Source organism: Lepidochelys kempii, chromosome 9, assembly GCF_965140285.1.
Source record: "Lepidochelys kempii isolate rLepKem1 chromosome 9, rLepKem1.hap1, whole genome shotgun sequence".
NCBI lineage: Eukaryota > Metazoa > Chordata > Testudines > Cheloniidae > Lepidochelys > Lepidochelys kempii.
Window position 1 is genome coordinate 195,132 of NC_136388.1, and position 14,545 is coordinate 209,676.

Genomic DNA, 14,545 nt, shown 5'->3' on the forward strand with positions numbered 1-14,545 from the left:
ATCCTCAGGTACTGATGGTACTAACAGAATCTCATCCTCATCTCTGGATGAAGCAGTCACTCTATCCTCACCATCTCCACCAGGCAACCAGAGACAGTACTAGGAGCTACCTCAGAAGATAGCCAATAACCTTGAGATCTCATTAGCGAAGGTCCAGGACCCACAACACTGACTCCTGGATATTCTGCAGCCTACAGGTCCTAGCAAGGTGGCACTCTCAGTTAATGAGTCCATCTTGGAGCCAGCTAGAGTGGACTGGTATACCCCAGCCTCTTGCACTGCCATACACAAAGGGTTGAGAGATAATATTTCATGCCCACCATGGGAGCCAAATTTCTTTTCTCCCTCCAGCACTCAACTCTCTGGTGGTACAAGCAGCGATGGAGAGAAAAAGGTCACAACATCAGAAGACCACTCCACCTGACAAGGGTTCAAAGAGGTTGGACCTTTTGGGAAGAAAGGGGTGTTTTGTTTTGTTTTCCTCTGGAACCCTGCAGTTCTGTGTCACTATCAGGCCTTGTTAGCAAAATATGATTTTAACAATTACTCCAGACTCGCAGACTTTAAGACAAGCTTCCCAATCAGGATAGATCCCCATGAGTGGGCTGTGAAGAGGAACAACATTAATCCTCTCGATACTTATCTACTAACTAGCTAGCTCACAACTATCTCATACACACTAGTACTAAACTATAAACAAGAAGCTAGCCAAGGCATGCTCAAGGCAGACACAGTAGGGTTCCATCTCCGGCTGAGGGGTTGAGAAGGATCTAAGGACAGTTCACCTGTGCAGGCCTATAAAGTCTGCAAGTCTGGGTTCTTCGGTGGTGTGTGGCACAAGGAGGTATAGGACATATATAGGCCAAATTGATTCTGCTAACAGAAAATCTCCAATCAAGGGCTCGAGAAGTGCATGTGCACATGAAGGGACTAGAGTGGAGCACCCCTAGATACACTACTCAAAGAAGAAAAGATGGTTCCTGTCTCACTGAAGTAGTCTCATCTTCCAGTGTGGCAATGTCCCTGGAAGGATCAGGCTAGAGAAGAGAGGGTGACTGGGGGAGAGGGAGATAGATATCCTCCAGGGAAGTGTAAGTGTCCATCCATTCTGGTGTTTTGGGTGTTCCGATGAATGGGACTGACAGTTCCGATGTGTCCCAAAAGATTGCAGTTGGGTGGCCCTTTGAGAGACGGGCCAGTACCGCCGAAGAGTCAGGTCCTGCACTCTTAGATGGAGCTAGCAGATGTCAGTCCTTGTGCTTAGGAGTCAGAGCCACTGATGGATCCTTTTTCTTTTGCACTTTACCCTCCTGACTCAGGGTTTTCAGTGTTCCTGAGCCTTTAGGATCTACATGTGAAGGCTTACCCGACCTGATCAGGAAGGGATCTCATCTTTTATGAACAGATCTGGATGGGGATCTGTCCTTGTGACTGTGAGAGTGCAGCCTACTTTCACTGGAAGCATTGCATGAGGAGTCCTTGAGCTTAGCAGCAGTAGTCTCAGCTCCCAAGCTCGTGCTTGGAGGGACGCTGTTTGCCTCTTGAGGCCAGTGTAGAGTGCAAGCATCCTGCCTCGCATCAGAGTGTGGTCTCAGCCTTTTCCATAAGGTGTTTCTTCAGTTGAAGCTCAGAAGCTTTGCGTGTTCACGGAGGAAAGGAAAGACAGATACTGCACTTTGCAGATACCCAAATGGTAGAGGCAGCTTTGGTGTTCGTTGTTCACAGTGAAGGAGCAAGGGCAAGAGAGAAACTTCCTGAAATCCAGGACACTGGGCATAGCCCCAGACTCTGGAGAGGGACTCCCCAGTATGGGAAAAGAATTATACTAACTATACTATATTAAGTAAAACTATTTACTATATCTATTTATAGGCTATAAAGAGAAAACTGGAGAAATCTGTGGACACAGGGATTCTGACTCAGGTCATGCAGCTGTAAGAAGGAACTGGGGAGGATTTAGCTTGCACTGTCTCCTATGCCCACAGTCTGGAGCAAAAGGAGAACTACTGTGCATGTTTGGGCCAATGGATGCGGCTTGTTAGAATTTCCAGTCTCTGGTGGATGGCAAGTATGAGTACCCAACTGTGAAATACATATAGGAACTAGGAATTGAAGAACCACCCAGCCTTAAAATCCCCTTGGGAATTCAATGTAGAAAGTTACATACACAAAACAATTTTTTTTAAAAGTGGGTTTTATATTATCTTTCAAATGATTTATAGATATGTTTTAAAAAACCTTCACCATCTTCGAAACAATTGAGCTTCAGGTACATTGTTTTTACTCACATGATGTTTTCCACTGATTTGGGTTTAATAAAAATGGAGATTGGGTACAGCTGGGCTATCTGCAACCTCTTGATCGCATTGCCAGAGACATCAAGAATGCAGTGTTTCCCCTAAAGCAGAAGGGGGCGGGGGAGAAGAAGGGAAGAGCGAAAAAAGTAAAGTCCTCAAGTTACACATGTGCATATTACATGCAATTTAGAAGTGAAAGCCTGGCCCCAATGAAATCAGTGGGAGTTTTGCCATTGACGTCAATGGAATCAGGATTTCATCATCCTAACAGTTTCCAGTTGCTGTCAAATTTATTTCAGTAGTACCCACTGATTAAAAAAATTATATCTAAGGATAAGGCATTATTCCAGTCAAAACTCCAGCCTTTAGAGTTGTGTTGGCCTTAACTAATTCTAATTGAATACGGGTTGATAACACTTTGCTTTATAACTGGAAGTGACACTGGCCTAGCTGTACAATGCCCTATTTTTCACATATCTGTCACATATGTAATGCAGTGTCAGTATTTCAAGAAATTACCTTGCCTTTTAATATTGGTTGGGGATTTTATTCTCTCAGTTTTAAATATACTAGAGAGTTGCACATTTTGTTCCTTCTAAGCACACTAGGCTTAGTGAATAGCACATACCAGGTGCTCCTTGCATTCCTCCATTCGTCCCACAAACTCCATAGGTGTCACCCACCTTTCTCCCTTTATTTCAGGGAAGTCTGTCCCAATGTAATCACCTTCACTGTTAAAATTTGTGCCTTATTTCTAATCTGAATTTGTCTTCGATTTCCAGTCATTAATTCTTCTTATGCCTTTCTCCACTGGATTAAATAGCCCTTTAGTACCTGGTATTTTTTCCCCATAAAGGTATTAATACACTAATCAAATTACTGCTCAATTTTTTTTGCATTTCATTTTGCATGTAGTCCTTTAAATCTCACACAGTAAGGCTTTTTTTTTGCAGCTTCTGAATAATTTTTGTTTTCCTTCCATACACTCTCCAATTTTTCAGCATCCTTTTTAGGATGTGGACACCAGAACTGTATGTAGTATTCCAGAATTGATCTTTCCTATTCTGTATACAGAGGTGAAATCACTTCCTTACTTTTGCTCACAATGCTCCCGTGTTTATATAGCCAAAGATTGGATTAGCTCGTTTTGCTACAGCATTGTATTGGAAGCTTATGTTGTTTGTTTACTATGATCCCTAAATCATTTTCATGCATTTGGCTTTATTAAAAACACATTTTGTTTGCATGGACGCAGGTTATCAAGCACTTCAGACAGTTCTGTATATTACTGCCCTGTCTTCATCATTATTTACCATTCCATCAATCTCTATCATCTGCAAATTTTATGTGCATTGATTTTACATTTATTTGCAGTGAAAAATATTGAATAATGTCAGGCCTATCAACAATCTCCATGGAACTTCATTAGGAACACCCCCATTCGATGATAGCTGCCCTCTGACTACTATTTTTTGATATCTATCAGCTAGTTCTTAAACCAGTTACCGTGTACTTTACTGAAATTGTATAGTGCTTAGTTTTTAATCAGAATGTCATGCGGTACTAAGTCAAGCGCCATTCAAAGCTCTAAGTATATCACATCTCTGCAGTTACCTTTATCAACCAAACGTGCAGAATGCAAGTTTGAAGAAGATGGAGTACATGTTGCTTTTTGGTATTTATTAGAGATGGATTACGAAGTGTTAGGAGCGTGTTACTGACAGCACTGTAGGCAATATGAACATTGAAAGGAATGCCAGGGGTCTTTCCCCTTAACTTCTTATTTCCATTCTTTTAAGGTTTTGGGTGGATGAGGTGTATCCTGATGTAACTTTGTCATTAAATGCACTTTTTGTTTGTGAATAGACAAGGTCTTAGTAATATGAGATGTCACTGTATCACTCTGCTGTTAAATCCTTGCTAGAGAAAATAGATCTTTGTGTGTGAAGGAGCAAGGTTTTTCTGTACATAATCGTATTAAAATAGTGGATAGAATTGGTTGTGTGTATATGTATATGTATGTGTGTGTGTGTGTGTGTGTATGTGTATATATATATATATATATGTATATATATAGTATTCCTATTCTCTGTTTATAATTCTATGTATTTATGCTATTTATTATGCATGTTCAGAGGAGCATGGTATATAAATGAGGACCTACCCATATAGCTGTGAAACTTAAAAATATAAATTCAAAAAATAGAAGTCAGACACTAGCACTAGATTTACCTTTTCTGCTACTTCCCGCACTGACTGGACACTTGTTCCATAAAGGTGATTGTTGTACTGGCCAGCCTCAATGAATTTGTGATCCTGAATATCCTTCTCCATTTGCTCTCGAGAGGTGACAAAGTGGTAATCCCGTCCATCCACCTCATAATCTCGTTTTGGTCTGGTAGTATCTTTAAAGATAAGTAAAAAGCTCTCTAACAAAGCTACAACTTTCACCACAAATTAAATGTTTTCTACAATACTTGGTGGCAAATATTTCCAGAGAATGTCTTCCATTTATACTTTAAAATTGTTAAATGAGAAATGGATACAAATTTCACACTTAAATAATTCTAGGAGGTAAAGACATGTCACAATATAAAAATTATTGAACTCAACACAGAGAGGTCACAGTAGGACTATGACAGAGCTTATTTGATTAAATTCGCTATGGTATTTGCTGGGACTTACGTGGAACGCATGATCCAAATTTGTCTGGAAATTCTGAGATTAAATCATCATTTATTCTGTCTTTCATGGGTCCCAAAACAATCACTGGCCGAGTGTAATTGACTGTTAAAGATAGATTGATAATGTTTCTTCATTATAGTCTGATCATTAAAACACCTTCAAATTTCACCAAAACAAGCTTTATTATAATTCTGATTATAGATTAGTTATATTATATTATACCATTAAGATACAGTTAAAACATACAAAATTTATTCCTGGTGGGAGAAATTATTGAAGGTTGTAGGCCAATTTATACTCCTGGGGGAATTCTGTGTCACTGCGTGTACAAAGAATTCATGTCCCCTGCAGATTTCTTTGCTTCTCCACATAAAAAATGACTTTCTGACAGGGTAGCAAAGGGAAGCTGCAAGAGCAGTCATGCACCACTCCCTAGCAGCGCAGGTACATCGTTTCAGGCAACTGGCAGAGAGATAAATCACCGCAGGGCTGGGGACACCCCAGCCAGTGGCTTCTATCCTGAACCAGGATCAGCTACTAATCCCAGCTGGGCTGGAGGCAGGAGAGGACAGGACTTCCTCTTCCCCTGCAAGGAGTTGCTTGCGCTGTGTCAGACCCACCTCCAGAAACCTCCCCCAGCTGCAGGAAGCTCAGCATCCTTCCCTGCTTCCTGCCCCCATCTCTTCTCAGCTGTGGGGCGAGGGGTCACTGTACAGGGAGCTGCTCCCCCATCCACCTAACCCCCCCGTTCATCTGGACCTCCCATACCCAGACACCCTTGCCAAGCCTCAGCTGGTACATCCAGAACCCCCCTAGCCCTCCATACTTAAACTTCACCCCACTGAATCTCAACCCCTGCACCCAGATCCCCTACCACCCAACCCTGCACCCAAACCACCCCCCACAGAGCTCCCTGCAATCAAACCCCACCCTGATGAGCTGTACCCCTTGCACCACCCTGAGCCCCCACATGCAGAACCCCACACCACTGAACCCAACAAGCTGCACCCAGACCCCCACCAAACCCAACTTCCCCAGCACTGAGACCCCCACACCCAGACCCCCCTGCTGAGCCCCAACCACCTTCACCTGGAAGCCCCTTGCAGAGTCCCATTGCCCCTGCACCTGGAACCCCCAATGAGCCTCTGCGCATCCAGATCTCCCCACATCTAGACCCTGCACTCAGTTGCCTGCACCCAGATTGTTCCACACAGAATCCTTTCACCTCACACCTGGATCTCCCAACACTGAGCCTGCCTGCTCCACACCTGGTGTGCCTGGCACAGAGGGGCAGGGCCCGAGGGTGTGCCTGGGGCAAGCCCAGGTCTTGTGCTGTGTCAGCGTTGGGTGAAGCCTCACCGCTGAGTCCGTACCCTGGGGATGGGGGGGCTGCAGGGTTATTTTTATTATTTTTGTTATTTAGTAACAAATAAAACTAGCAGAATTTTACAATATTATGCACAGAATTTTTAATTTTTTGGCACAGAATGCCCTCATGAGTAAATCTATACTGAAGTCAATGTGAGCTGCTGAGTGCTCCACAGCTTGGAAAAATTTATCACTTATTTACATGGTAAAGGGCAAGATTTTCAAAAGAGCTCATCATCCATCAGCTACATTTATGAATCTAAATATAGTTGCTGTATTTTCAGACTTGCTATTCTGAGAACAATGGGACCTGCAAGATGCTGAGTCTGACAAACATTGCAAATATCTTTGGGGACCAAATTGTATTACGTGTATGAACGGTTTATGTATGCAGCTCTGCGATGGCAGGGAGAGTTGCCAGAGCTTTACCAGGAACTATGACCAGTGGGGGATGATTAAGGTGAATCCCTTAGTCTTAAATACCTCCAGAGAGGTACCATTCCCTGGGGAGGCTTGCATATAATGGTTCAAACCGGATTTTGCAGACACCAACAGAAAAAGAAAGGGCTTTTCATTTAAAGCCAGATTTAAACTGACTCAGTGCCTTCTTTCTGATCCAGCAAATGGACAGGACCCTCTTGTCCAAGGGCCCCCAACTCCTGCGGAAGGCTTGGAAAGACTTTGGCCTATTAGGGCCCTTTAAGAGAGACGGGTAACCTCTCATAAGCTTTTAGCATGTGTATCAGAACTTTTTTTTTTTTTTTTTAAATTCTCTTTAATGATTTTACCCTAAGAATAAAGATTCTTGCTTAGAAAGAGCTGTGTAGTAACTTGTAACTGCTGGCAATGCCCTCATAGCCCTCAAAGAGAGAAAGCAAAGCATAAGTGCTGGCCTAGAGGCAAACTGGCTCGCTGGGGATATTGCAGTGTAAGGCAGGGAGCTGTGCAGCCTTAAAACACCAGTTAGAAGGGAGAGAGATATGGGTCTCCACACAAGAGAGGTAATGGCCAGGAGTCAGAAACCTTAAGTGGGTGCCATTGAGGGATCATGGAGGGAGAATTCAGGTGCAGTTATCTTGACACTGAGCATGATGCTGATTCTGAGAAATCTTAGGTTCTCTGAAGACTCCCCCTGAAGATCTCTGAGGATCAGGATAATTTTTAAAAGTACAAAAGCTTTATTTTGCTATAACTTTAAAGTGGACACTTTATTTCTGATGTACTTTACAAATGCTATTTTAATTATATACTGCACATGCAGAGTATTCTGAACAGACAGCCCTTTTACTTTCAGATTACAAATATCTGGTATAGATCCCGAACAACTCAACACCCAGTACCTCAGAAAATCAGTCCACAAATCTATAGCTATTTGCCTTTGTTCTGACCCCTTTCTAAGTCTGCAAAGAATGAAATGGTGGTTGCACCTAGACATAACTTAAAAATGTTAAAAAGCTGAGCAGGAATTTTGGCCAGTTCAAAATTAATTGTTATCCTATTAAGTTTTACAACATTTTGACGCTCCCCCCCCATTTTCAGACACATTTTTGAAGCAAATGAAAGTGGTCATGCAAAAATGCTGGGGTGGAAAGAGATATTTAGAGTAGGAACAAATAGCCTCCCTTTTTCACTAAAAGTTTTCAAAAACCAAAACATTTAAAATATTTAAATGTTTCTGTGAAAAGTTCAATTTTTGAAAAATAGTCAAATTCAGTGGAAAAAAATATTTTTACCAGCTACAGTTGGAACTTTAAACAGGTCAATAATTCAGTGAAATATTACTTTTTTTTTGCTGTTCTGGAACCGGGAAATGGAATTAGAGCAGATTGGAAGATATTAGAATATTTAAAAATAGGTAATCAAGCTCTAGGATCTGATAGGATTCAAATTCAGATAAAACTCTTAAAAATAAATTATCCCTGTGTAAAGTCAGTGGTGTATAGATATTACTAGCGACTAGCACTCATTAGTATTAGTGCCATTATAATGTATGTACTGGAATAATATTGTAATTCATATACTGTATAATAGATTTTTGGGGTGTTAAGTGTAATGTCAGTGTCTAGGGCAAGGGTGGGCAATCTTTTTGGCCCGAGGGCCACATCTGGGTGGGGAAATTGCATGCAGGCTGGGGTGGGGGTTGACGTACAGGATGTGTGGGATGGGGGGAGTGCAGTGTGCAGGAAGGGGCTCAGAGCAAGAGGTTGGGGCAGAGGAGGGGTGCGTGGTGTATGAGGGGGCTCAGGGAAGGGGGTTGGGGTGCGGGGTGCAGAGTGCAGAAGGGGGCTCAGGGCAGGGAGTTTGGGGTGCAGGGTGCAGCAGGGAGTTGGGGTGCAGGAAGGGTTTGGGCTCCAGCCCGGCACCTCTTACCAGGAGTGGCTTTGGCGTGGCAGCGACGTGCATCGGTGCTAGGGCAGGCTCCCTGCCTGCCTGCCCTAGCCCTGCACTGCTCCCGGAAGTGGCCAGCACCACGTCCCTGCAGCACCTGGTGGAGTGGGGCAGAGGGGTCCGCATGCTGCCCTTGCCTGTGGGTGCCTCCCCTGAAGCTCCCATTGGCTGTTGTTCCCCGTTCCTGGCCAATGGGAGCTGCGGGGGGCGGTGCTGGCTGCTTTTGGGAGCGGTGCGGGGCCTGCGGTGCCATGGGGTGGCAATCCTGTGGTCTGGATCCAAAGCCCCGAGGGGCCAGATCCGGCCCATGGGCCGTAGTCTGCCCACCCCTATTCTAGGGACACTTGGAACATTTTGATATCTCAACAAATATATATTTTTTAAATTTAATAGGTTCTACAAACCTTCCTGTTGGCTGACTGGTTCGTAAGACAGGACGTATTCTTCTTGTCCACCTAAAAATTTAAACACATACGTAAGGAAATTTGCTGAAGTGGTAAGTAGCTTTTGTTTTAAAAAATTTGGCATACATGTAAAAAATTTTAGTCCTTTAATGAAAGAAAATTAGATCAGAAAATCCTCAACAAAATATATGTCATGATAATACTGATGAAGGAAGTTCTCTATAGAGTGATACATCAGAAAAATCACAAAGATAATCCAAACAAAAATTTTGTAATAAAATGGACATACCCGTTTTATTAAATACATAAAGTGTGAATAACCTTATTTACAGCATGAAGATTTTTATGGGAAATGCTGTAAATTTACATGAAGCATGAGATAAGAGAAGTTTTAGGCACTATTAAATGCCCTTGCAAATGTTTTACTGAACACAATGCATGCATGCTGTCATTCATTGCTAGATGCAGAAGCACTTGCATTGAGATCCTTTCTACACTAGAAGGGCCAGCATTTAGACTGTAGATTTTCTTGTTTTATATTTAAACAAAAAATGCCCAAAACTTGTATACAAATGTCTTAAGCTGTTGTATAAGCTTTTTCATAAATTGATATTTAGCCAAAATATCTTTATATAGTACAGTTCTTAATTAAGAAAAGGCATTTTTATACTGTATATGCAAAATAATGCTTATCAACACATTTTATTTGTGACAAAGGAATTTTAAATTTGAACTAGGAAAGATGTAAATACTGAAACTGTTCTCAGCTCCAGAAAGCACATCAGCAGTGAATGAGATAAAAACATAACTTAATACTGACCTTCAACAGCTGCAAGCTTTTAAAATGTCAAATGCAAGGATCTGAAATATACTTCAGCTGCCATCACTGCACTATTAAAAAGTTTAGTGTTCAACATGATGAAAAGCTCTCACAACAAAATTTTATTAAAATCTATTAATCAAGTCAACTAATTGACAGACTATAAAATTAAAAATTTAAAAGCTAGAAATTCAGATTACACATTAATTATTCTTTAAACAAGATATCCTTTTGAATGTTCAACTAATACAACTAATTTGCTTGGCTAATTTTTGGAGAATTCACTGAAGTTCACCAGACACATTTATGTGTAATAAGTGATCCTAATGCTGCTACAATGCAATTGTATATCAATGGATGACATCTGAAGGTCTTTCTAAATTCATATATTGCTATAAATATTCCCCTACCCTCTTTTATTTCAAAGCAAAGAGCATGCTTTTTTAAAAAAAACGAAGTTTGTAATCTCAGAGGAAATGGACATTACTTACCTCCCACTGGAGGTTCTTCAAGATGTGTGGTCCTATCTGTATTTCACACGTGGGTATGTATGGACACCAGGCACCTGAGTCTGGAAATTCTAGCAAATAGGGTCCATTGGTCCACACATGTGCCACAGATTGTCTTGTGCTCTGAACCGAGGGCATAAAGGGCAGCACAGACTGACACCTGTCCAGTTCCTTTTCTTAGCGCAAATCTAGACATGATCCACAGCAGAGGGGGCAGAAGGGACAGATGGCAGATAGAGGACCACACATCTTGAAGAACTACCATTCCAGTTATAAGTAACCAACCTCCATTTCTTCTTCAAGTGATGTCCTCTATGTGTATTCCACATGTGGGAGATTAGCAGGCAGTATTCAAGGAGGAAATGATGGGATGCAGATGTTATGGCTTTCTGCAAGATTGCTGTCCTCACAGCTGTATCTGTAGTAGAAGACTGGACCAAAGCAGTGTATTGTAAAAGCCTGTAAGGAGCTCCAGGTAGCTGCCCTATATTTTTCTACTAAAGGTATGTCTCACAAAGATGCTGTAGAGGTTGCTTGTACTCTGGTGAAATGGGCTGTCACTAGGGCATCACTTGGGATCTCAAGCAGGTGGCTGTGAAGTATAAAAAATTTACCTCATGTTTCCCAAAATTTTACCAAATAGCATCAGCTTTGCATGCTAACTAAAACAGCAATTCTGCAGCAGATTGGAGTGTCTTGTTCTGTGGGGTGGGGGTGACTAGAATCCACACCTGGTATGGAGGCCATGCAGGCAGGAGGTGGAGTTTAGGGGCTGGGGGTGTAGAGTAGGATGAAGAGACTTGGCAGGGGGGAGGTAGATCCCAGCAGAGGGATAATGTTGGGGTAGACACCCTGAGATTGGGTCGTGGGTATAGAGGATGGAGTTGGGTGAGCCAAGAGGGGTAGGGGACGGACCTTAACAGATGTAATAGGATTGGTGGTTTTCTGTGCCATCCCCCCACCCCATGGTAGCATCCTCTGGTGGCCAGGCTGGGCCCTTCACTCCAGCCAAATGCCTGGGACTAAGCCAGCCCAGCCCTGCCCCATGCTGCCTCAGGCATTACTAGGAGATGGCAGCAGAGTCCTGGGTGGCACCTGCACAGGCTGTGCAATAAAAAAAGGCCTGGCAGTGGCAACCCTGTTCCCCAGGCCATCACCCCAGTACCCCTTTCCCAGAGCCCGCTCCAAGTCTTCGCGTTACCTCTTCTCTACAGACAGCATGCAGGGAAACCTAGAAAGGCAGCACCACCCCTGCTGACCATTAGTAGTAGCAGCCCGAGCGCCTCTGCCACTGCCGGGGGAAAGGAGGGAAAGGGAGCCTTACCTGCTCCGCACTGCCCTGCCTCTGAGGCCACCCCAGCAGCAGAACTACCAGTCTGGGGACACTGTTCTACCAAATCTGCCAGGAGTGAGTGTTGGGGGAGGGCTTCACCCCCCTCCACTCCCTGCGGTGGCACTCAGGCTCTCACTGCCTCTGTGGGAGGGAAGGGGAGAATGCGAGAGTTGATAGCTAAGGGTAATGCAGGCTGAAATCCATTTAGAGAGCCTCAGGGCAGATACAGCTTGACTCTCTACCTCTCTGTTCTGGTAATAAAAAGCCTGGTTGTTTTTCTAATTGCTTTTGTTTTTTGCAGATAAAAGGCCAGTGCCTGTCTGATGTTTCAGGAGTGAAGACTTCACTCCTCACTGGAGGCCTGCAGCTTTGGAAAAAATATCAGTAAGTAGTTAGTTTGACTGATAAGAAACTCTGTAATTACTTTAGGGGAGAATTTTTGGGAGAAGGCAAAGAAAGACCTTTGCTTTATGAAAAGTAGTAAATAGTGGATCTGCCATGAGTGCTCCCAGCTTGCTCACCCTTCTGGTTTATGTGATGGGGCCTAGGAAGGCAACTTGCATCCTGTGGTGGGTGGCTAATAATTTGAAAGGAAGTTTAGTAAGAGCTGACAGAAGGAGGTTGAGGGCCCACTGAAACATTGGCCTTACCAATTGTGGAAAAGATCTAACAAGTCCTTAAAGGAATCTAGTTGTCAGAGGATGAGTGAAAATAGTGTGATCCTCAATAGGAGGCTGAACAGCACTGATTACTGTCCGATGGATCCAAAGCTAACAGAGAGAGACCTGACATCTTAAGAGTAAGTAGGTAATTTAGGATAGCAGGGATCCCAGCAGACTCTGGAGATAACTGGTGTTGTCATGACAAGAGGAGAAATGTTTCCATTTGGCTTAATAACTTTTTATAGTCGAATCCTTTCTGCTCTGGTTGAGGATGGACTGAACCGCTATTGAGCATGAAAGCTCTACATGTGATGTCTATCCAAATACAATACCAGGCCTTGAGTTGCACTGGCACAGGTTTGGGATGCCTTATTGTGCCATTGTATTAAATCAACAGATCCAGAAATGGTCAGATGTCGATGGGTGGACAGGTCAAAATTCTCAGGAGGTCTGAGAATCAGCCCTGACTTGTCCAACTGAGCTCAATAAGGATGACCTGAGCTCTGTCATGACAGATCTTTTGCAGGACTTGTGGTATCAGAGGGACCGGATAGGAGGTCCCTCCAGGGTAATAGAAGGGAGCTGCCCTTTGAGCCTAAGCGCAGAGCATTCTGGAGTAGTAAAAAAGACGTTTTCTGTTCTCTTTTGAGGCAAACAGATCCCATGACAGTGTTTTCCCTACTGGCTGAAGATGTTGTTGAGAACAAAATTGTGAATCTCCCACTCGTGGTCTGTTGAAATATATCTGCTGAGTGTCTGCTAGGGAGTTCTACATGCCTAGTAGATACACCGCTAAGAGAGCGATGTGATGTCTGATAGTCAACGTCAAGTTGGTGTATCTCCACATGGAGAGGGAGTGATCTTGTTTCTCCCCTGCTTGTTTACACAGAAGACAGTTGACATATTATCTGATATTACTTGCATGTGACAGGATCGGGAGCAGAAGGAATGCAATGCAGGTCCAACGGACTGCCCTTAGTTCCAGTAAGCTGATGTACATCCCAGCCTCTTGATGGGTCCAAATCCTGGTGTGGTATGATTGTTTGTTTGTAAGAGCTCCCCAACCCAATATGGAGGCATCCGACTATAGTTGCCTCTGATATAGGAGTCAGGAAAGGAAATTCCATCCCAACTTTCTCCAGCTTTGTCCACCAGGTGAGAGAGACCAAAACCTTGTCTGGAACTGTTACTTTGGCACTGACTTTGTCTTCTTCTGGTGAGTACATGGATTGAAGCCAAGTCTGTAAACAGCAGAGTTGGAGCCTGGCAATTGGTGTAATGTGGATCCATGAGTCCATGTGGCCAAGGAGGGACAGGCAAACCCTGACAGTGGTATGAGGTTTGAGGGTGATGTGACATTCTCCACTCCAAGTACCTGATACTTACCATATTGATGTAATTATATGTTTTGTACAAAGTATGCCTTGTGAGGTATCATTCTAAAAGTCTTGATCTGCTAAACATTAATATATCATTGGATTGTATGTGCTGTCATTGTATGCGAAGTTATAAATTTTGGCTATGCATGTGTTATTGAAAGATGTTGTGAAGTTGGAAACACCCAGAACTAGCCTTTCAGGTATCTAGACAGTGCTAGTGGCCCATCAGCAAAGACAGTGGACCATAGAAGAGCATATTCTCAGACAGCCTATGGATAATGGATGCTGTGACTCAGCAAGGCATGCAAGGGCATGTGACCAGACCACATGACACTGAACTCCATTTTGGTACCTGTATTTTTCCACAAAGGGGCTGGTAACTTGGCTTAGAACAAAGGGGAGAGTCTTGCCATATGGAGAGACTATGAAAGATGGGGAGCGACATCATTTTGGAGGCTCACTCCCCACACAAGAGAACACCTGGAAACACCTGAAGAACAAAGACTGAACTGGGAGAAGTGCTGGTCCCAGGCTAAAGTGATTTCTAGCCTGTGTATAGAAGCTTGGTGGACTGCTTGTATCATCAGTCAGGGTGAGATATTGCTGATTCAAATCCTATCTAGTATATTAGGCTTAGATTGCAGTTTTGTTTATTTGCTAGGTAATCCACTTTGATCTGTTCGCTATCACTTAATTAACT

General features: G+C 43.2%; 1 protein-coding gene across 42 annotated transcripts in view; it reads right to left on the minus strand.

Annotated features, from left to right (window-relative positions):
• The window catches only part of DLG1 (discs large MAGUK scaffold protein 1), a 441,560-nt gene that overhangs the window by 12,753 nt on the left and 414,262 nt on the right, over window positions 1-14,545 (minus strand). For all 42 annotated transcript variants that reach the window (XM_073358919.2, XM_073358923.2, XM_073358918.2 and 39 more), the window contains 4 exons: window positions 9,143-9,193; window positions 4,983-5,084; window positions 4,530-4,702; window positions 2,289-2,398 (listed from right to left, as the gene is read on the minus strand). In XM_073358919.2, the coding sequence (XP_073215020.1) occupies window positions 2,289-2,398; window positions 4,530-4,702; window positions 4,983-5,084; window positions 9,143-9,193 (436 nt within the window). The remainder of the gene's footprint in view (window positions 1-2,288; window positions 2,399-4,529; window positions 4,703-4,982; window positions 5,085-9,142; window positions 9,194-14,545) is intronic.